This window comes from Mirounga leonina, unplaced genomic scaffold (genome assembly GCF_011800145.1).
Source record: "Mirounga leonina isolate KUSES-001 unplaced genomic scaffold, KU_Mleo_1.0 Mir_92, whole genome shotgun sequence".
NCBI classification, from domain to species: Eukaryota; Metazoa; Chordata; class Mammalia; order Carnivora; family Phocidae; genus Mirounga; species Mirounga leonina.
This window is the reverse complement of record NW_023270852.1, coordinates 17,666,381-17,690,563: the sequence shown is the minus strand read 5'-3', so window position 1 is coordinate 17,690,563 and position 24,183 is coordinate 17,666,381. Positions and strand designations below refer to the sequence as shown.

Genomic DNA, 24,183 nt, shown 5'->3' with positions numbered 1-24,183 from the left:
AAACCATAGAGGATACAGAATGGAATATTTGAAAAATAGTTGATTAACCCCCCAAAAAGGAATGAAAAACATGAGATCAAACAGAAAGCAAATAGCAAGATGAAACTCTTAAACATAGCTATGTCAATAATAATATTGGACTAAAGAGTTATTTATTTATTTAAGATTTTATTTATTTATTTGACAGAGACACAGCGAGAGAGGGAACACAAGCAGGGGGAGTGGGAGAGGGGGAAGCAGGCTTCCTGTGGAGCAGGGAGCTGGGGCTCGATCCCAGGACCCTGGGACCATGACCTGAGCAGAAGGCAGACGCTTAACGACTGAGCCACCAGGCGCCCCTAAAGAGTTTAAGGCAAAGATTGTCTGGATTAAAAAGCAAGATCCAACTAAACACTATTTACAAGGTAGGCACTTTAAATACAAAGACACAGGTTGAAAGTAAAAGGATGGAAAAAGACATAAAACACAAACACTAATAAGAAAGATGGTGTGGGGGCATATATATATTTTTTAATTTTTTTTAAAGATTTTATTTATTTATTCATGAGAGACAGAGAGAGAGAGAGAGGCAGAGGGAGAAGCAGGCTCCCAAGGAGCAGAGAGCCCGATGCGGAACTCGATCCCAGGACCCTGGGATCATGACCTGAGCTGAAGGCAGATGCTTAACCATCTGAGCCACCCAGGCACCCTAATTTTTTTTTTTTTTAAGAGAGAGGGGTGGTGGGGCAGAGGCAGAGGGAGCATCTTTAACAGGCTCCACACCTAGTGCAAAGCCCCATGTGGGCTCAATCTCATTGCTGCAAGATCATGACCCGAACCAAAATCAAGAGTTGTATGCCCAACTAACTGGGCCACCCAGGAGCCCCTGGTATAGTTATATTAATATCAGATTGATCTCATATTATTCAGATAATATCAGATTAAGTAGACCTTAAGACAAAAAGTATTACTACAGATAGAGTGTCGTATCATGATGCTTAAAGGACCAACTCATCAACAAAAATATAACAGCTCCAAATCTGTATACTGTTAGTAAAAGAGCTATAAAATATAAAGACAAAAATAACAGAACTAAGGGGAGATATAGACAACACCACTCATTGCTGGAAATCTTAACAACTCTCTCTCAGTAATTGATAGAACAAATAGACAAAGAGTCCTTAAGGAAACGGAAGATTTGAGCAACACTATCAATTTGTCCTTATAGACATTTCTGGTTACTACCCCCAATAACTGCAGAACACATATAGTTTCACAAGTACATGGAACATTCACTATGACAGAGTAAAATTTAGGCCATAATTTAAATGTCAGTAAATTTAAAAGAAATGAAATAATACAGAATATCTTACCTGACAAAATAGACTTAATTGTTTACAATAAGATATTTGGAAAAGCCACAAAGTAACTGGAAACTGAACAAAGTATTTTTAACCAAAGGACAAAGGAAAAAATATATTAAAATTTGTGGAATACAGCTAAATACGCTTAGAGGGAAACTTATCACTTTAAATACTAATAGAAAAAAATGGTCTAAAATCAATGGTCTAAGCTCCCACTTTAGAAAGCTAGAAAAAGAAAAGCAAATCATATCCAAAGTAAGTAGAAGACAGAAAATAATGAATATATGTGTATATAGATTAATGAAATGGGAAACAATTCAGAAAATCAACAAGGTCAAAACTTGATTCTTTAAAAGGATGAATAAAATTTATAAAACCTTTGAAAGACTGATCAGGAAAAAAAGAGAAGACATAAATCATAAATATCAAAGAATTAAGGGGACATCACTGTAGATCCTACAGATATTAGAATAAGAAAAAAATACTGGGAACAGCTTTACACTAATAAACATGGCAGATGAAATGGACAAATTCCTTGAGCAACACAATTTATTAAAAATACGTAAGAAATAGAAAATCTGAATAGTCCTATAGCTGTTAGAGATTGATTTTATAATTTATTTTTAAAAAAGACTTATTTAGGGGCACCTGGGTGGCTCAGTCATTAAGTGTCTGCCTTCAGTTCAGGTCATGATCCCAGGGTCCTGGGATCGAGTCCCGCATCAGGCTCCCTGCTCCGTGGGAAGCCTGCTTCTCCCTCTTCCACTCCTCCTGCTTGTGTTTCCCTCTCTCACTGTCTCTCTCTGTCAAATAAATAAATAAAATCTTTTAAAAAATAAAAAAAATAATAAAAAAATAAAGACTTATTTTAGAGAGAGAGCAAGCGTATACAAGCAGGGGGAGGGGTAGGAGGAGGGGTAGAGAGAATCCTCAAACGGACTCCCTGCTGAGCAGGGAGCTGGATGTAGGGTTCAATCCCAGGACCCTGAGATCATGACCAGAGTAGAAATCACGAGCCGGCCACTTAACTGACTGAGCCACCCAGGCACTGCTCAACTTATAATAAAACCTTTCTAGGTTTTAAAGAAAAAATTCTAGGCACACGTGACTTCTTTGGTGAATTTTCTTTTAAATATTTAATGAAAATCCTCAAGAAAACATTAACAAATCCAAGATTGGTTCAACATTGAAAAATCAATGTAGTTCACCATAAAGAAAAAAAAAGCATGTAAATTATCTCAATTGATGCATAAAAAGCATTTAACCAAGTTAATGTATTTATGATTAAAAAACCCCAAAAACTCAGCAGGGGCACCTGGATGGCTCAGTTGGGTAAGGGTAAGTGTCTGTCTTCGGCTCAGGTTAGGATCCCAGGGTCCTGGGATCAAGTCCTGCATTGGGCTCCCTGCTCAGTGGGGAGCCTTGCTTCTTCCTCACCCTCTGCTCCTCCCCCGCTTGTGCTCTCTCACTCTCTCTCTGTCTCTCTTTCAAATAAATAAAATCTTAAAAAAACAACAACAAAAAACTCAGCAAATGAAACTAGAAAGGAATCTTCTTTAGATAAAAGACATCCAAGAGGGGCACCTGGGTGGCTCAGTCGTTAAGCGTCTGCCTTCGGCTCAGGTCATGATCCCAGGGTCCTGGGATCGAGCCCCGCATCGGGCTCCCTGCTCGGCGGGAAGCCTGCTTCTCTCTCTCCCACTCCCCCTGCTTGTGTTCCCTCTCTCACTGTGTCTCTCTGTCAAATAAATAAATAAAATTAAAAAAAAAAAAAAAGACATCCAAGAAAAATCTACAGCTAAACATCAAATATAATTTCCCCCAAATACTGGATATAACGGGCATTAGCTAGACATTTATTTCCTTATTTTCTCTTGGATCTGTCCATTCCTCTCCATCTCCACCGCCACTACCCTGGTTTATGATGCCATTACTTCTTGTTTGGACTATTGCAGTAACTTTCTAATTGGTCCCCATAAAACCACTGTAGCTTTCCGATTATCCATTCTTCAAACTGTGGCCAGAGGAATCTTTTTAAAACACAAACCCATTTATGTCACCCCTCCACTTCAGAGCATTCAGTGACTTCTCAATGCCCTTTAACAATAAATGTCAAACTCCTTAACATGGTCTGTAAGTTCCCAGCTTCCTCTCCAGTATCACTGCATACCGCTTTCTTCATGTTCTGTATCATGCATGGCCGTCTATCAGTTCTTCAACCATAGCATGTTTTCTCTCACCACTGTTAAGATAAAACAAAAATCTACAGATTGGGAGAAGATATTTGCACATCACATATCCAACAAAGGACTTTATCCAGAATATATAAAGAACTCTGAAAACACAATACAAAAACAATCCAATTTTTATAAAAATAGGTGAAGTATTTGAACACACACTTTACCAAAGAAGATACATGGATGGCTATGAAGAACATGAAAAGGCACTCAATTATCATAAATCACCATGGAAACACATTAAAACTATAATGAGGTATCAAATGCTGGTGAGGATACGAATTGGATCCATTGTATATAGCTAATGGAAGTGTAAAGCTGACTCTGGAAAACAGCTGGGCATTTTCTCAGTTAAACATACATTTATCACACACACACACACAAAAATTCCCAAAAAACCTACATTTATCACACGACTCAGCACATTTACACAAAAATATGTATACAAATGTGTACAGCAGCTTTTTTGGTGAAAGGAGAGATTAAATTTTTTATTTCCTAGACTTTGAAGTAGCCTATCCCACTGTATATTTTCCCCCAGTTTGACTGAGATACAAATGATGTAAAGCATCATGTAAGTTTAAGGTACACAGCATAATGATCTAACTTAACATACTACTACAATAAGTTTACTTAACATCCATCATCTCATACAGATACCAAAAAAAAAAAAAAAAGAAAGAAAAAAACCACATTTTTCCTTGTGATGAAACTCTTGAGATTGACTCTCCTGACAACTTTCATATAGATCATACAGCAGTGTTAACTACAACCATTCAAAGAAGTCTTATTTGCAGTAGTCCCATGGAAACAACCCAAATGTTCACCAACTGGTGAATGGATAAACAAATTGTGTTATAATCCAACACTGGAATACCACTTAGCAATAAAAAAGGACCAAATTATTGATACAACAACATGAGAGAATCTAAAATGTATTATACTATGTGAAAAAACGAAGTCTCAAAAGACTATATACTTTATGATCTCATTCATATGACAAATAAATGGAACATGTGTATTATCAGGTCAATCGGCAAAATATTAATAGCATCTGTATATTAAAGTGTACCAACACTTATTTCCTGATTTTGATCACTGTATTGTGATTATGTAGAAGAATGTCCTTATTTTTTGAGAACTACATATAGGTATATAGGAGTAAAGGGGTATAAGACCTACAACAGTTCAGAAAAAATATCTATTGATGGATAGTATCATAAAGAAAATATGATAAAATGTTAACATTTGGATCTCGGTAAAAATGAGAACTCTTCACTCTTCTTATAACTTTTCAGTAAGTCTGAAATTATTTCAAAATAAATAATTTTTTTAAAAGTATATAGTACAGGCAGGTTATAGATTAGCAGGACGAGACCACATACAGGCACAAACACATACTCCCTGCTTCCTCATTTAGTTAGCCAAGGAAACAACACTTAAAAGAAGACAGGTGGCTACATGAAGCAGGGGCAGATGCAGCATATCTTTGCCGGTTTTCTCCATGGCTCTTGATTCCTTATGGAGTGTGCAAGTGCTGCTGACATTCTTCACCCAGTCAGGGGGTGTTCCAGAGCTGAGAACAAAGCCAGTCTCTCTCACTAATACACTTTTATATTCAGACTTACATCATTAGCATCTTCCTAAGGAACTGACACTTAAGACTGTATGAGCCTACGTTTAAGGGACTACCAAAGAGTGTTCTAAGTTGGAACACCTGCATGTCGAGTGAACCAAATCGATCTGCAGTAAGAGTATAGTCCTCCTTTTGGGAGAAGATGCAGAGCTAGGGCCCCGGTGGCTCTGAACAGTACCTCTGCCTCAAGCTTTACTGTTCTCCACGAACACCACAGGAGATTGGGGGAGGATAGATTCTTTTTCTGTAACGTTATTTCCATTCATAGATGTTTAAAAGGCAAAATAAAAAAGGGGCTATTTTTTCACGTGATTACAATAATTGGTTCTTAAAGAAATGTAAGAGGATTAGATTAGATGCCTTTTTAGTTCAATGGGCCTGTGATCAATCCTAGAACCAGCCTGAGCTGCAGTTATGCTATACAGAACTTAAAGTATTTTTCTGGGGCTATGACCAAGGTAAATATTTAATAGAATTACAAATCAGGATTGGAGAGCTTCACCTTCCTTAAGTAAACGCGCTTAACTGAAACATCGAAAGATTGCTTCATCTAACAAAGAATCGCATCTACTTTGAGGAGCATCATGATTCCCAGACTCTAAGAGCTCACATTCTAGTATAAGGAAACAAGACCATTGCTCAGAATCAAGTGAAAGGTCAGTGAGAGTGCAAAACCATAATCCTTGGGAGATTCAGAGACTGAAGACAGTCGCGGCCCATCAGAGTCGCCGGATCAATGGAACTCAAGTGACAAATGTGGCTGCTGTGTGCTGTACCGCAGGCCCAGGGTGTCAGAGAGAGCAGTGAGAGGTAACTCGGCAACAGCCTGTGGATCCAGGCATTGGGGGGTGATTACTCACAGCCTTGTGCAGAGGCCTGTGATTGGGGCATCGGCCTGTTATTGAGGTGTCCTCAACCTGTCACCAGCCCCTCCTCTGCTTCTTCCAATCCCTTGGGGCAAACCACTAAGGCTCTCTTCCCTGCGTGAGTATCTGAGTCTGTTCCTCTTCTTTAAGAGGCTTTCCGTCATACCATGTGAGGTTGCAAAAGCTCATTGTTTTTTCTTGGGGGAAGACTATTAATTGTGGGAAAATGTCCAGCTAATAATAACGTCCATTATAGCAGCTAAACAACAGAGTGGCATCTTAGATAGCTGGGACATCTCCTCCTATTTTATGTTAAATATGAAGAGAAAACCTTCCTGAATCACACTTTCAAGGAAGCATTTCCTTCTGCTGAAATAAATGGTTAGTGGCAAAGCTGTTATCTGGCTGTGTTGCTGATAAAAGCAGATTCTGTGAGTGAAGGTTAAAGGATCTCTGGTCTCTGTGCCCTGTAGACCCTTCCTGAGTCACATTCTCATTATCGTTTGCCTGAATGAAGAGCCTCTTAAAAGACCTTCCTGTCTCTGCCAGGGCAGAGGCCTATTTGTGTTTTGTTTTTGTTTTTGTTGATACAGGCTACACTGGCAATCTGGCAAAGCCTGCGGCCCCCTTCTCAAAATAAAATTTTTAAATGCACAATATAAAATACATAGAACTGCAAGGACAACAGATTTTATGCAACTAAAATGATCGAAATATGAAAAACAGATACGTGATCCTGTAACATGCTTCTTTGCTGGTTTAGAAGAGTGGAAATATCTTCCAAAAGCTCATTAACAGACTTGCCCTCACATCTCATAGTGGCAAGTGACAGACTGCCAATCCATTCTGCCTCCACCCGGGGTCCTATGGCCACCCAGCTAGACTCCATTTTCTGTTGTCTCTTGCAACTGCCTATGGCAGTGTGACTATGCTATCACCAGGATAAGCTTCAGTGCAACATGAGCAGAAGAAAATGATCCATCTAGGTTTGGGCCTTAAAACACCGGGTGTGAGCTTTTCTTCTCTTTGACCTTCCTTTCGAGTTAGAATTCCAGCATGGCTACAACTAGTTGCCACCATTCAAATGCTCTACAGGATGGTGGAGCAACAGAGAGAAAAAAACCAAGGGCCCCTGGCAGTACCCCCAGAGCTGTCCTCCCTGCCCCCAGCTTAGGCGGGCCACACTAATGTGAGAGAGAGAAATATATTTCTATCTTCTTTAAGCCACTAGATTTTGGGATTTCTATTACAGCAGCTTAGCCTTTAACCTAACTGATCCACAGACCCATGCCCAAACTAAACCACGACTGATTAGATGAATCATTTGGGGTAGAATAGATGTTAGGGAGTTAACTACACTAGACCCCAAGGGACTATGTCTTTTTATTTTTTTAAGATTTTATTTATTTATTTGAGAGAGAGAGAGAGAGCACATGAGAGGGGGGAGGGTCAGAGGGAGAAGCAGACTCCCTGCCGAGCAGGGAGCCCGATGAGGGACTCGATCCCAGGACTCCAGGATCATGACCTGAGCCGAAGGCGGTCGCCTAACCAACTGAGCCACCCAGGCGCCCCCAAGGGACTATGTCTTATATGCAGAATATACACCAGGGAGCCATAGAGACAGTCACCTTATGGGAATTCAACTATATGTTTTTAGAAAAAGAGAGCAGGAACCATTTAAATAGTAAGGGTAACTCAGCCATTCTACTCAAAGAGCATATGCTGTGGATTGAAATGAGATAGCAGCCATGCATCTGTTATTCCTTCTATCTCAATTTCCTAGTTGCTGCCTCCAGTGTGAACCTTTTGTCGCACCAAGTGTGTTTCTACTGTTTAAACCTACAATGTTCAGTGTGTATAGTAGAGCACAGCAAATAAGTAATTACATTGATGGGGTTTGGAATTAGGGTTCTCTGTGTGAGAAGAAAGGCACAGATGTGGAATGGGGGGATAAAAGAATCTTGAGGTGCTGGATGAAACTGGAGGGATCATTATGAACTCATTTTATATACACACACACACACACTTTATGGCTCTGTATACTGAAACGCTATTGATGGAGTGACAACTCAGTGACAATGAGCACACCTAATACCCAGCTCTTGATTTCTAGATACCATTCTTCACTAAAAGGAACCAGGGCTCCTTGAAGAAATGGCTGATATATATATATCTTGCCGGGCCAAAAAACAAAGGCAGTGGTAAAAAACTGATGGGAACATGTCAAAAGAACACTGGCCAAATTTGGGACAATTTAAACCTCAAAAATATTACTAATGGCAGTGGATTAAAACATTACCTAATTCTATTTAAGCAGCTATCACAAAAGGCCACCAACTGGGTAGCTTATAAACAATAGGAATTTATTTCTCACAGTTCTGGAGGCTAGAAATCCATGATCATAGACTGAGTTTTTGTGAAGTCCTTCCTGGTTCAGAGCCGGTGCCTTCTCTATTCTCATGTGGTCGAAGGGATCTTTCTGCAGCCTCTTTTCTAAGGCACTAATCCCATTCATGAGGGCTACACGCTCATGACTTAAGCACCCAAAGACGCCACCTCCTGATACCATCCTCTTTAGGTGTTAGGATTTCAACATATGAATTTGGGGGAGACACACACATTCCGAACATAGCATACATTAAATTAAAAAAGATAATAGGAGCCCATAGTGATACTAAAAATGGTGGGAGTGGCCAAAGGAAAGCTTGTCTTTTTTTTTTTAAAGATTTTATGTATTTATTCATGAGAGACAGAGAGAGAGAGAGAGAGGCAGAGGGAGAAGCAGGCTCCCAAGGAGCAGGGAGCCCGATGCGGGACTCGATCCCAGGACCCGAAGGCAGACGCTTAACCATCTGAGCCACCCAGGCGCCCGGAAAGCTTGTCTTTACAGAAGAATCCAGCTAATGAATGTAGAAGGAATGATAGAAACATCATCATTTTGCAACCACTAATTTAGTAAAGTCAGGCAAGGATCAGTGGTCAATGCTAAAACCACTGGCTGAAAAGGTTGCTGGGGAACAAGATGTTATCAAGTTTCACATTATTACTCTACAGATTACTTACTGATTACAAATGGAAAAATGTACCTTTACCACCATCTTACCCACATGATCACACATAACCTCATCAGTACCTGGGCAAACTGACTTTACATTGCCTCCAGATATGACACATTGAAGATATAACCACCTGTGAAGCATTCATGCCTAAAATTATTAACTTGCATCTAATCATGATAGAAAAAAATCGGATAAATCTAAATTGTAGACTGTTCTACAAAACACTGGCCTGGACACTTCAAAAATACCCATGTCATAAAAGAGAAAAAATGGAGAGCAACTGGTTTTTGATTAACAGACTAAAGAACATGACAACAGCAACAACAACAAAAAAGTAACATCAAAACAAAATGCAGAGCATGACCCTTGATTGGATCTTGGATTGACAAGGAAAGTCATAAAACATATTATTTTATTGGAACAATTATTATAATTTGACTATGGAATTGATGTTATTTAATATTATATCAATGCTGAGTTTCTTGAGTATAATTTTATGATAATGTCTGGTAGAATGGCTTTGTTTTAGTAGATACATGCTGCAGTATTTAGGGTTCATATGAAGTATCAAGTGTCACAATGTCAGTAACTTTCAAATGATTCAGCAAAAATAATTATCGAAAAAGGGAGGAGAGGGGTAGTGTGTATGCCAGAGGGAGACAAATAAAGTAAATGTGGCAGAATGTTAACAACTGGTGAGTGTAGATTGATGGTATACAAGTGCTTTTTTTTTTTTTTCCAATTTGTTATGTAAGTGTGAAAATTTTCAAAATTTAAAAAAAGGAGAAGAGGTTCAACATAGAAGAAGCTCAACATAGGCCTTCTGTTGTCAACCAGGTTTACAAGGTGAATGGGAAAACAAAAGCAAAAGCTAACAAATGCAAGAGCTGAAAGGGTTAGGAATAGCTCAGCACATCTACCTTTCCTTAGGTAGCACTACCCTGAGCACCAGACCCTCTGGTCTGGTCAATTCTACAACTTTCTGAGAACTATGTCAACTCTATACCTATTGCCTGTATTATATACAAAAATAAAACCACAAAACCAACAAAAGTTATAGAGGACATTTTCGGGACTTCAGGGGAAATTTGAAGATAAGACTATGTATTAGATAGTACTATTTTACCAAAGATAATCTTATTTATGATAATGATATTGTAGCTATGTAGGAGAATGTTCATGTTCTTAGGAAAGAAATGGGGGCACTTGGGTGGCTCAGTCGTTAAGCGTCTGCCTTTGGCTCAGGTCATGATCCTGGGGTCCTGGGATCGAGCCCCACATCAGGCTCCCTGCTCGGTGGGAAGCCTGCTTCTCCCTCTCCCACTCCCCCTGCTTGTGTTCCCTCTCTCGCTGTATCTCTCTCTGTCAAATAAATAAATAAAATATTTTAAAAAAAGAAAAAGGAAAGAAATGCTGAAATATGGTATCTGACATTTACTCTCAAATGATTCTGGGGTGGGGAGGAGGTGTCTCTGTGTGTGTGTGTGTGTGTGTGTTTAGAGAAAAAAATATGGTAATTGTTATACTTGAGAGTATTAGATTAAGGGTATAGGGGAGGGATGCCTGGGTGGCTCAGTTGGTTAAGCATCTGCCTTCAGCTTGGGTCGTGATCCCGGGGTCCTGGGATCAAGTTCTGCATTGGGCTCCCTGCTTGGTGGGGAGCCTGCTTCTCCCTCTGCCCCTCCCCTTGCTTGTGCTTGCTCTCTATTTCTCTCTCTCTCTCTGACAAATAAATAAATAAAATCTTCTTTTTTTAAAAAAAGGGTGTAGGGTAATTTATTGTGCTATTCATATGTAGGTTAAACATTTTTCAAAATTAAAAGCTGGAGTAAAGTCCTTGGGTAATTGGTTTGGCTTTTGGTTTTTGTTTTTTTTTTAAGATTTTATTTATTTATTTATTTATTTGAGAGAAGGGGAAGAGGCAGAGGGGGAGGGAGAGAGACAAGCAGACTCCACACTGAGTCTCACAACCCTGAGATCATGACCTGAGCTGAAATGAAGAGTGGGATGCTTAACTGACTGAGCCACCCAGGTGCCCCAGTTTGGCTTTCTTTTAATTTTAAACTTGTGTTATATTTTCCTTCTTGACTCCTTTCACCCTAATAAAAGAATATATAAATGAATGACCCATGTATGTTTCCACATAGAAAAATCTTCTCCCATAAGACAATTTTGCTTTAGGATAGAAATGAGCAAGGACAGTATGACACAGTAGAAAAGTATGGGCTTTAGAGTAGGACTCAGGTTCAAATCTTAGTTCCAAAAATGATTAGTTGTGTGATCCTGGAAAAGCTGTATTTGACCACACACATAGTAGTTGTTTAATGATTGGTAGCGATTTGGGAGGAGGCAGTAGTATTTAGTATTATTTAACAATAGTATTTAGTATTGTTATTTTAAGAACAGTAGTTGAAGACAATAGATTTTCTTGATATTTCCATTATGTAATCATGATAAAATGTGCCTCTTATTTATTTATTTAGATTTATTTATTTAAAGAGAGAGAGAGAGCACAAGCGGGAAGGGCAGGGAGAAGGAGAAAGAATCCCAAGCAGACTCTGCACCAAGCCTGGAGCCCAAAGTAGGGCTCGATTCCACAACCCCAAGATCACAACCTGAGCCAAAACCGAGAGTCAGACATTCAACTGACTGTACCACCTAGGCACCCCCAAATCTTCCCGTTTTAAACTAATTAAAAAGGAATCACAACAAGCGGCACCTGGGTGGCTCATTCAGTTAAGCATCCGATTCTTGGTTTTGGCTCAGGTGGTGATCTCAGGGCTGTGGGATTGAGCCCCACTTGGGGCTCCTCATGGTGTCTGCTTGTCCCTCTCCCTCCCACTCTCTGCCCCCTGCCCCCGTCCCTTTCCCTCCCTCTGCTAGTGCTCTCTCTCTCTCTCAAATAAATAAATAAAATCTTAAATAAAAAAAAAAGGAATCACAATGTGATTCCTCAGAGGGAATGTCACAAAGAATAAAAAAGGAATGTTTAGTGATATCTATAACAACAAATTAAATGCAGCAAACATCTATTGAGATCCCACTTTACAGACAGGCACTGTGCTAAAATGCATAGCTCTTGCCATTAGGGAGTTCACCACTTAATGAGGGAAACAGATAAATACACACTCATTATAATACAGGTGGACTGCACAAAGTGCTATAATAGAGGCACAAAGTATTACAGAAATACTGAGAAGAGAGTTAGCAGCTCATTCTCACAAGGATTGTCAGGAAGTGCTTCAGAGAGGAGATAATACAAAGGCTAAGAATTGAAGGATATATAAGATTTCATCAGGTATAAAGGGAAGCAGATAATTCCAAGTAAAGGAAAATGGTTTTAGCAAAGGTACAAAGGAATGAAAGATCATGTAAATTTGTAAGGGAGTAAGTATTTGGTATGGAATAACTAGGTCTTTGGGTGTGTTTTAAATATAGGAGATGTGATTGAAAGGAAATTTTGGAACCATATCACTAAAAATTCAAGTATTTACTATGTAAAAGGCACTGTGGTGGAAGCTTTACAAAGATGAACATATTTAGTATTCACAGCAACCCCATGAAGTATATTATTTTCCAGGTCCCACCCCCAAGAGATTCTGATTGAGTAGGTGGGGAGAATGAGGGAGATAAAGAACATGCATTTTAAACAAGCACTCTAGGTGATTGTGATGCAAGAGATTCATGAATGACCCTGAGAAATACTGACTGAGAGAAAAGAATGAATTTGCATGAAGGCAAGTTTCATACATTTAAAAAATTTATTCTTCCCAGCTCATGCCATACTCTTACATCAACCTATGACAAATAGATATTATTATTCTCCTTTTACAGATGATTAAAATGAGGCACAGAAAGGCTAAATAACTTGTTTAAGGTTACCTAGCTAAAATGTGACAGTGTCTGGACTTATGAATCTAAATGTCTACTACATATCTCTATCCAGAAGCCCTAATATAAATTCAAGTTCAACATACTCCAGTTTCTCAACTCAGCCTTTCCCCCAAACACAAACACATTAATTCCTGCTCTGATATACCCAATCTCAATGAACAGCCCACCATGTACCCATTTATCCATGCTAGAATTCTCCCTCGCCTGCTAAATCTAGTAAATCACCTTATCCTGTTAATTTCACCTTCTAAATAGTTTTCAACAGTCTCATTTCCACCCACACTACTACTGACTTAACAATAACACCTTCATTTACTGAGTGCCTACATCACATCTAGCATAGTACATTAATCCTTAGATCAATTCTGCGAAGTAGGCAATGTTATCGTCTCCATTATATCAGTGAGGACTCCATGGCTTTGATTCCATGTCCTTTGCCTCTATATAGGTGAGCTCCAGATCAACACCTCGGTTTTTCCTCTATCTTTGCCAGCCCTTAATCCCTCCAACTAGAACATTTAGTCTTCGAGAATACCTCCTCTTGTTTATTCTACTGACAAATAAAACTTTAAAGATAAAAACTAAACTTATGGCAACCCTTTCCCATTTTCCTATTATCATCAATCGTACCTCCTCAGTTTTATAGGGTTTCTTATTTTCAGTTTTGTAGTTTTTAATCTTAAAGTTTGTAAGAGGAATCATGATGTAATAGGAAGGAATGGGAAATAAAGTTAGAATATGACCTGGGTTTACTATTTGATTTCACATTTTTTTTTAGCTCTGCGTCTATGCAAGTTATATAACTTCTCTGACCTTAATTTTCCTTAAAGGATAAGGTTAATAGGAATATTAATTCATACAGTCCTATGTGGGAAAAGTACACTATATAGTGTTAAATCCATTTTTAAGGAGGAAGAAAGTCTCTTCAATGTGGCACATACATATATCTTACGGCCAACATCTGGATAATCTTTGTCAGACACATCAGTCTCCTGCATAAATATCTCAAGTGGCTATGCCTTGTCCATTGAAGGAAGATGTAAACTCAACTCTGCAACATTCTGTCAACCATACTACTGCCTACTCTTACACCCCTGTAGCTTCACTCTATGAAATAATCCAGTGGAGTCATTCGGTTAACAAGCATTATGTCTTCTTATTCCTCAGCCTTCTCTCATTCTGCCCCTTCTATATCTCAATGCCCTCCCATTCCTTTAACCAATCCGGGTATATTCCTTTTTTTAAGATCAAGGTTGGTAGCTAACAAACAACTAGATGTCTGGACCAAAACAATGAGTACATGTGGTTCAAAACCAAGGCATGAACAAAAAGCATGTGCTGGAATTCTCTTTTTCTATGGAGCCCAATTATGTAGGTATGACTGTTTACTATGCAGATTATGTAGGTGTAATTGTTTATAATGTGATAAACTATAAAACTTGAGAAAAGTTTTCTTAAACAAAATGCCTATAAATGCTGGATAAAAATAAACATCCCTTGAAATGCTTAGCTGAGCTCACAAAGGAAAGGGAAATTCCCAGAGGCCAAAAGTGAAGAGATAGTTGAAAATCATAATGGTCAACTGATACTGAAGTAACACTGGTGCATTTGTTATTCTTATAGTCCTTTTTTTTTAATTGTAATTTTTAATGAGAAATTTTATCATTGGATGTATATGTCACATAGAACGTGATACTCTAGAAAAAAGAGAAGTATGAAATCATTTTGTTTACAAATTACATACATTTGGAGTTATACTAATCTATTCATATGCTGAGATTTTCAGTATTCAACTATTTTTTCATTTATGTAATTCATATAATTTCTTTTTTAAAAATTAACATATAATGTATTATTTGTTTCAGGGGTACAGGTCTGTGATTCATCAGTCTTACACAACACCCAACACTCACCACAACACATACCCTCCCCAATGTCCATCAGCCAGCCCCCACCACCACTCCCCTTCAGCAACCCTCAGTTTGTTTTCAAAGATTAAGAGTCTCTTATGGTTTGTCTCCCTCTCTGGTTTCATCTTGTTTCATTTTTTCCTCTCTTCCCCTATGATCCTTTGCCTTGTTTCTCAAATTCCTCATATCAGTGAGATCATATAATTGTCTTTCTCTGATTGACTTATTTCACTTAGCATAATACACTCTAGTTCCATCCACGTCATTGCAAATGGCAAGATTTCATTTTTTTGATGGCTGTAATATTCATTGTGTATATATATACCACATCTTCTTTACTCATTCATGTGTTGATGGACATCTGGACTCTTTCCATAGTTTGGCTATTGAGGACATTGCTGCTATAAACATGGGGGTGCAGGTGCCCCTTAGGATCACTACATTTGTATCTTTGGGGTAAATACCCAGTAGTGCAATTGCTGGGTCGTAGGGTAGCTCTATTTTCAACTTTTTGAGGAACCTCCAAGCTGTTTTCCAGAGAGGCTGCATCAGCTTTCATTCCCACCAACAGTTTAGGAGGGTTCCCCTTTCTCTGCATCCTCGCCAACATCTGTTCTTTCCTGACTTGTTAATTTAAGAGACACTCTGAGACTAGGAGATAAGACTTGAGAAAGGTGGGACAATGGAACTGTGACACCCCTCCCAAATGTGCAGAGTGCCCTTCTTAACCCATCTTCAATAAAAAAATTGACCAAAAAAATCCAGGAAAAGGACAAGGAAACCTGTCTGCCTCAGCCAGCTGGGGCTCTGTGTGGGGAAAAATGTGTCCCTTGAGAATTTATAATCACAAACTTGCCTACACATCACTTTGCAGTTCAAATGTACACTATCAGCCTGATTTGGGAAGCCCCCAGTCAGGAAATTAACTAAAAGTTGTCCCATATTGAGAGTAATGTAGGATGCCGAGAAGAAACAAATATGTCTTTGACAGGACAAATGTCAAAAAGGACATAATCAGACCATTCAGGATTCCCACAGATAAAAAATTACTGTCAACCTAGAACACCCAGAAAAATTAGAATTAATAAATGAGAACCTTTTCAAACAAGCAAAAATGGAGTTTATCAACAGATCTTCACTAAAGGAATTTGCAAGGATATCAACTAAAAAAAAAAAAGAAAGAAAGAAAGAAAGAAATTGATCCACAATTGATCCAAATTGCAAGAAGGAATGATAAGCAAGGAAATTGGTATACATGTGGGTAAATAAAAGCAAACACTGATTGTAAGGATTAAAAAACAAAGTATCTTAATTAAATAAGAAAGTAAGAAAATATCTATTTTTAAATTTTTTTTTTTTTTAAGATTTTATTTATTTGCGAGAGAGTGAATGAGAGACAGAGAGCATGAGAGGGGGGAGGGTCAGAGGGAGAAGCAGACTCCCTGCTGAGCAGGGAGCCTGACATGGGACTCGATCCCGGGACTCTGGGATCATGACCTGAGCTGAAGGCAGTCGCTTAACCAACTGAGCCACCCAGGCGCCCCAGAAAATATCTATTTTTAAAGGAACTGAATTATTGGATAACAATAATGTGTAAGATGGAAGGGAATTGTTGAGAGAAAAGTGTACTGAGGTAAAGATAAGAATTAATTTTAGACTTTAAGATTTTATTAGGATGAACTATATGAAATTCCTAAATCCAACTCTTTATCTATAAAATATTGTCAATCTCATGTGGTTCAACCTAATATATTACAGTTTTAAAGATAACCACTAAGTGAATAGAAATAAAATGCACAGCTTCCAGAAGAAGAGACAAAAGTGGAATAAAACTTCAATACAAAAAAAAGTGGACAATAGATGATACCATTAATATAAAAATTTGAATATGAAGAACAATACAAAATATGGGTTGTGGATACAGATAGATATTTGAAAAGTATAAAGGAAATTCAGGATACTGATAAGGGTGGAGAGAAAGAGATCAAACTTCTAAGATTTTATTTTTAAAACTGGAATATGAGTACACAGGTCTATTATTCTTTATAATTTGCAATGAATTAAACTTATGTTTAATAATAAAATTTTTAAAGCCACAAAAAATTTTTTAAAGCCATAAAGTTACAAAGACAAAAAAACAAAACAAAACAAAAAAACCCAATATGTAGTGTTTTCCAATTTCTGTGGTGTAAAACACTCCCACCATGTTTAAGATACCAATGTGACAGGGCGCCTGGGTGGCTCAGTTGGTTAAGCGACTCCCTTCGGCTCAGGTCATGATCCTGGAGTCCCGGGATCGAGTCCCGCATTGGGCTCCCTGCTCGGCGGGGAGACTGCTTCTCCCTCTGACCCTCCTCCCTCTCATGCTCTCTGTCTCTCATTCTCTCTCTCTCTCAAATAAATAAATAAAAAATCTTAAAAAAAAAAAAAAAAGATACCAATGTGACATCATTGAATGCAGAGTTAATAAGAGATATACAGGGGTGCCTGGGTGGCTCAGTCGTTAAGCGTCTACTTTCAGCTCAGGTCATGATCCCGGGGTCCTGGGATAGAGCCCTGCATCAGGCTCCCTGCTTTGTGGGAAGCCTGCTTCTCCCCTCCCACTCCCTCTGCTTGTGTTCCCTCTCTCGCTGTGTCTCTCTCTGTCAAATAAATAAATAAAATCTTTAAAAAAAATAAGAGATGTACAGTAGCACATATATACTATTTTCACCATACAGATAACAATGGATGTAAATAATTTCAAAAGCATAGAATATAGTAAAATAATTAGGAATAATGAATTTTAAATATATTACCTGTGTCTTAAATGATTTATTTAAGTAAATTTATATAATTTAAAATATGTGTCTAAAAACTGGCTTACAAAATTCCTGAAAATTTAACAATCAATTCTCACAAGCCAGTGAAAGCCATGTCTAGCATACCACTGCATAAGTATGAATCCAAAACAGTTCTTTCTTTTTTTTTTTTTTAAGGTTTTATTTATTTATTTGTCAGAGAGAGAGAGGGAGAGCACACAAGCAGGAGGAGCAGCAGGCAGAGGGAGAAGCAGGCTCCCCACTGAGCAGGGAGCCCAATGCGGGGCTCAATTCCAGGACACTGGGATCATGACCTGAGCCGAAGACAGACGCTTAACCAACTGAGCCACCCAGGCACCCCCAAAACAGTAATTTCTGAGTGATATCAGAGAAATTGTTGTGAAGAACCTCTGAAAATCCTCTTTGTCATAAAAGCAATGAGAATAATGGAAGAAGTGTAAAAATAAATTTACTCTGTTCTCTGGAAGTTAACAAAGGTTTCCAGTAATTCAGGGTGTGTTGATTACAAAAAAAAAAAAAAAAAAAAGATCGCTGAAAAGTGAGCTTTGTGCAATTTTAACTTCCCCTATTCTAATCTAGTCCATCTCCAGTTTTGTGGTAGCCTTGAAAAGCAACAATCACAGTGAAAACTACCAGTCTGGAAGTCACACAAGATGGAATAATGGATCAAAACTCCCTCAAACCTCCACTCCCAAAAAACTGTCATTATTTGACCTGTCTGATGGTTCTCTGGACAACCCAACTCATAGGCTGTCTTTATTTTATCTGACTTGGAGTTTGCCAGTGTAAATCTCTTCCCCCACCACCACACCCAAAGAAGTTTGTCCAAAACTATCAGAGACAAATGTTTAACAATGTGGTTGCCTGATGCATTGGACAATAGGGCAAACAAGAGGTCAACCAAAAAACTCAAAAGGGAAAACTGGGAAATAAGATGTCCATAGAGGGCTTTGAAAAGTTCTGATATGAACCTTGGTATTGAAATGGCAATACACTTCCAGGATTGTGCACATACTCAGGAATGACATGAGAAAGCCCTAAGTTCACCACTCTGGCTGACCTTGAGACTCTACATAAGTAAGAAATAGGCAGAATTTTAAACAGCCTGGCTGAGTGTTGACTACATACCCCAAATTGCATAGAGCCCCTCAGCAAACACTGGAACACCTACTGGTTGCAGGCATATAAAGACACCTCTGTCTAATCATTATTTCAGGAAACCATATTCAAAGAACTAAAGGAAAGCATGAGGACAATAGAGAATATCAATAAAGAGACAGAAATTATTTTTTAAAGGACAAAATAGAAATGCTGGAGTTGAAAAGTACAATAATCAAGTGAAAATTTCACTAACAGGCTCAATCGCAGATAAGAATCAGCAAAACTGAAAAATACATCAATTGAGATTATCCAATTTGAGAAAAAGGGGAAAAGAATGAAGAAAATGAACAAAGCCTCAGACACCTGAGGGACTACCATTTAACACTACAATATACTCATAATGGGTATCACAGGAGAGGAGACACAGAAGGGACAGAAAGGATATTTGAAGAATGGCTGAAAATTCCCCAAATTTGACAAAAAACAACACTGTACACATCCACAAAGTTCAATATATTCCAAGTAGGATAAATTCAAAGTGATTCATGTGTAGACACATCACAGTGAAATCGTCAAAAGCAAAAGACAAAGAATTTTGAAAGTAGCAAGAGAGAAATGACTTGTCAAGTCCAAGGAACCTTTAACAGTTTGTTTCTCATTAGTAACCGATGAAGCCCAAAAAGTGGGATGACATATTCAAAGTGCTAAAAGAAAAGGACTTTTATTTTTATTTTATTTATTTATTTGTCAGAGAGAGAGAAAGAGAGCACAAGCAGGGGGAGCAGCCGGCAGAGGGAGAAGCAGGCTCCCCACTGAGCAGGGAGCCCAATGCGGGACTTGATCCCAGGACCCTGGGATCATGACCTGAGCCAAAGGCAGATCCTTAACCAACTGAGCCACCCAGGCACCCCAGGAAGACTTTTAACCAAGAATTATGTATCAAGCAAAATTATCTTTCAAAACTGAAAGATCCACTTTCATCATTACAGCATGAAGAGCCCTATGACCTGCTCCAAAATGAAAATTATTAAAGGAAGCAAAGAAAAACTAAAAAAACCTACAAAAAACAAAAACAAAAACAAATTTTACACCCACCCCAATAAAAAAAAATTGGAAAAAAAGAAACCACTCAAAGCCTTTGGAAATTATCCTAAGAGCAAACAGCAAATGGAGAAACATCTCTTCAAGAAAATCTATAAATATTTGGTAGGAAAGGTGAGTATCTGTGGTTTTTCAGGAAGACTATTGCCTGACCCCTCCCCCCCCCCCGTGCTCCGGCCCCCCAGCTTAGTGAGGTGGAGACTCCAGCCAGACTGCTGCAGCCAAGAACACAGAATTGTTTCCTGTCTCAGCTACCAGCTGGAAGGCTTTGTTCCTGGGAGAAACAGGACTTAAGTGTTTCTCATCCCGCCCCCAGCTGTCTGTTGCTGAGACTAAGTCCTAAGTGAATGTGGTCAGGAGGCAGGCGCTCTCTTCTTTCACCCAACCTCTATCTTGGCCATGGCCCAGTGAGAATACTGGAGGAAGTATAATACAAGGGAAATGCAAGTTCAAACCACAATGAGATAACATTTCACATCCCCCAAGATGATATATAATAAAAACAAAACAAAACAAACAATACTAAGTGTCAGTGAGGAGAGATTTAGAAAAATTGGAACCTTCATAATTCCTAAACTCTAAAATGTAAAATAGTGCGTTTGCTTTGGAAAACAATTTGGCAGTTCCTCAAAAGATTAAATCTGGAGTTGTCATATGACCAGCATTTCCAATCCTAGGTCTATACCTAAGAGAACTGAATGATTCTTTTCATAAGAAAAGTCTAGAATAAGCACATCTATAGCAAAGAAAGTAGACTAGGGGAGCCTGGGTGGCTCAGTTGGAAGAGCATGCAACTCTTGATCTCAGAGTTGTTTTGTTTTGTTTTTTTAAGATTTTATTTATTTATTTGAGAGAGAAGGAGAGACAGTGAGAGAGTACAAGCGGGGAGGAGAGGGAGAAGCTGGCTCCCTGCAGAGCAAGGAGCCCGATGCGGGGCTCGATCCCAGGTGCCCCTTGATCTCAGGTTTTTAGTTTGAGCCCCACACTGGGTGTAAAGATTACTTAAAAAAATAAAATCTTTAAAAAAGAAAAGTAGATTAGTAGTTGCAGGAGTTGAGGGGAGAGAAGGAAGGGAAGAAAGGGGAGTGAATGCTAATGGTTATGAGGTTTCCTTTTGAGGTGGTAAGTATATTCTGGAATTAGCACTGGTAAATATTGCACAAGTTTATGCCAATAAAAAGTCCATTGAAGGGCGCCTGGGTGGCTCAGTTGGTTAAGCGACTGCCTTCGGCTCAGGTCATGATCCTGGGGTCTCGGGATCGAGTCCCGCATCAGGCTCCCTGCTCGGCGGGGAGTCTGCTTCTCCCTCTGACCCTCCTCCCTCTCATGCTCTCTGTCTCTCATTCTCTCTCTCTCAAATAAATAAATAAAATCTTTAAAAAAAAAAAAAAAGTCCATTGAATTGCATACTTTAAAAGGGTGAGTTAGGGGGCACGTGAGTAGCTCAGTTGGTTAAGCTCTGCCTTCGGCTCAGGTCATGATTCTGGAGTCCCAGGAGGGAGCTTGCATGGGGTTCCCTGCTCAGTGAGGAGTCTGCTTCTCCCTCTCCCTCCACCCCTCCCCTTGCTCCTGCTTGCTCTCTCTCTGGCTCACTCTCTCAAATAAATAAATAAAATCTTTGAAAAAAAAGAGTGAGTTTGTGGTATGTGCTTTATATTGAGAGAGAGAGAGAGGAATAACAGGAATAGTTACTTTCACTTGGTCATTATGGCTTAGGAGGTTGGAAATCACTTGGTCAGCCTTATGCAATGTCAACCAAACACTAATAGCTTACCTCAGTTCCTGTTTCTCTCCAATCCCAAACCCGACTTCCCCCTGGCCACACTTTGCAGTCCTTATAGGTTTTAGTAGAGCCTTGTACTTTCATTTGCCCCCATGATAGGGAAGCAATTTCAGGGGAGGACATAAGGAACTTAACTGAACTCTGAAATTAAAAGAAAAATATGTTAAATAAGTTATGAAGTAAGGATGAAACAACTCCAAAAGACAGGAGCTATACTATATACAAAAATGTATTTTAAAATATAATACTATATACAAAATGCAGTAAACCCTAGTCCCTTATGAGTTAAGAAGCATCTTTGTCATTTACATGGTTGTGACTTCTTCTCTAGAGGTCTAAAAAGTAAAATGTTGAGTGCCTGGGTGGCTCAGTTGTTAAGCGTCTGCCTTCGGCTCAGGTTATGGTCCCAGGGTCCTGGGATCGAGCCCCACATTGGGCTACCTGCTCCACGGGAAGCCTGCTTCTCCCTCTCCCAATTCCTCTTGTGTTCCCTCTCTCGCTGTGTCTCTCTCTGTCAAATAAATAAATAAAATCTTTAAAAAAAATAAATAAAAAGTAAAATGCTAACTCTTGGGATCCTGAATCATTTGATACTAGATACTACATTACTTCTCAAACTGGATGGAATTCTTGATATTTTTTGAGAGATAAAATTAAAAGATTTACTTCAGCATAATGGAGTGAGGAGGTTGACACATCATTTCTCCAAAAAGCAAGTATAAAGCTGGATAAACCTTTCAAAATAATAACTTGATACTCTAGAAATAATAAAGGCATACTATAAGCTGAGAAACACTTATTTATGAAAACCACTGAATTTCGGAGGACAGTAACATGGCTTGTTGTTCCTGTCTGGGATTACTGTCATGCCCTCAATCAGTTCAGTTGGCACAGAGATTCAACTTGGTTGAGGCAGGATATGAAAATCAACAACAGTCTTGTTGCTTTGGCCAGAGGAGGCTTGATTAATTTAGAGCATTATATATTAAATTGGTGATCTCAGTGGCAAGCAAATATGGATGGCAGGTGGCTCTGCTTCCTTGCTATCGTGGGCCTGTTTGGGGCAAGCAATGGATTTGCAGAGTAGGCAGGGATTTAACAGGAATTTCTCAGAGCTGACATAGCCATAGGGGCCTTGATGAGCTCTCCACATATCCGGAGTGGACCAAATGCTGTGAGTGTATGTATCAAAGACAAAAACCGAGGAGGCCTAAATCATGCAAACATTTTGGGCTTGTGGAGCCAACAGCACATGCAAAATTGAGAAGCAAGATGGCTCAAGAGGACTTAGAATAATGTAAAAGCCAGGCAAGAAATGAAAACAGTCTGAACATTGCATACTCCTCAGTGCACGCATTGACCCACAAGTACAGAGTAAAAGTCTTACTGGCGTGAGGTATTTGAGCACAATCTTTCTTTGACTGAACACAAAGCTATATAGACACAGAGGAGACCCCTAGGAAGCCAAGCTTAAAAAAAAAAAAAAGAATAAAAATTAAAGGGGTGCTTGGCTGGCTCAGTTGGAAGAGCATGTGACTCTTGATCTCGGGGTCATGGTCCAAGTCCCATGTTAGGTGTAGAGATTATAAATAAATAAATAAATAAATAAATAAATAAATAAATAAATAAATAAAAATAATAAATTTTAAAAAATGAATAAAATTTAAAAACAGATCCCAGTGGCCACACATTGCATGGGAGATAGAATTCACAGATTTAGTCTAGGCAAGTGATTAAGTACAAAGAATAACATGCGGGGGGTGAAATCAGAATCCAGACTTTAATATACTATCTAAAATATTCAGTTTTGACCAAAAAATTGTAAGACATGCAAAGAAACGGGGGCACCTGGGTGGCTCAGTCGGTTAAGTGTCTGCCTTCAGCTCAGGTCATGATCCCAGGGTCCTGGGATCGAGCCCCAAGTCAGGCTCCCTGCTCAGCAGGGAGTCTGCTTCTCCCTCTGCCCCTCTCCCTGCTCATACTCTCTCCCTCTCAAATTAATAAAACCTTTAAACAAAAAGACATGCAAAGAAACAAAAAATATGAACCATACTCATCAACTGAAACTGTATCTGAGTGTTCCCATATGTTTGCTTTAGCAAAGATTTCAAAGAAATTATTATAAATATATTCAGGGAACTAAAGAAACCATATATAAAGAATTAAACAAAATTACGATGACAATAACTTACTCAACATAGAATTGCAATAAAGAGGAAGACTTTTCAAAAAAAGAATCATACAAATTCTAGTATTTATAAGTAAAATAACTAAAAGGTTAATTGTAATAGTCAAGGTTCTACAGAGAAACAGAACCAGTAGATCATGCATATTATGAGATTTATTTCAAGGAAGTGTCTCATGTACTTGTGGGGAGCGGCCAGTCCAAAATGTCTAGGCAGGTTGGCAGGCTGCTAACTCTTGGGCAGAA

General features: G+C 38.8%; 1 protein-coding gene across 1 annotated transcript in view; it reads right to left on the bottom strand.

The window, feature by feature from the left end:
- AAMDC (adipogenesis associated Mth938 domain containing) overlaps nt 1-24,183 on the bottom strand; it is a 38,987-nt gene that overhangs the window by 4,027 nt on the left and 10,777 nt on the right. Inside the window, exon 2 of the mRNA XM_034995430.1 lies at nt 21,744-21,893. Within this exon, the coding sequence (XP_034851321.1) occupies nt 21,744-21,875 (132 nt within the window). The 5' untranslated portion in view covers nt 21,876-21,893. The remainder of the gene's footprint in view (nt 1-21,743; nt 21,894-24,183) is intronic.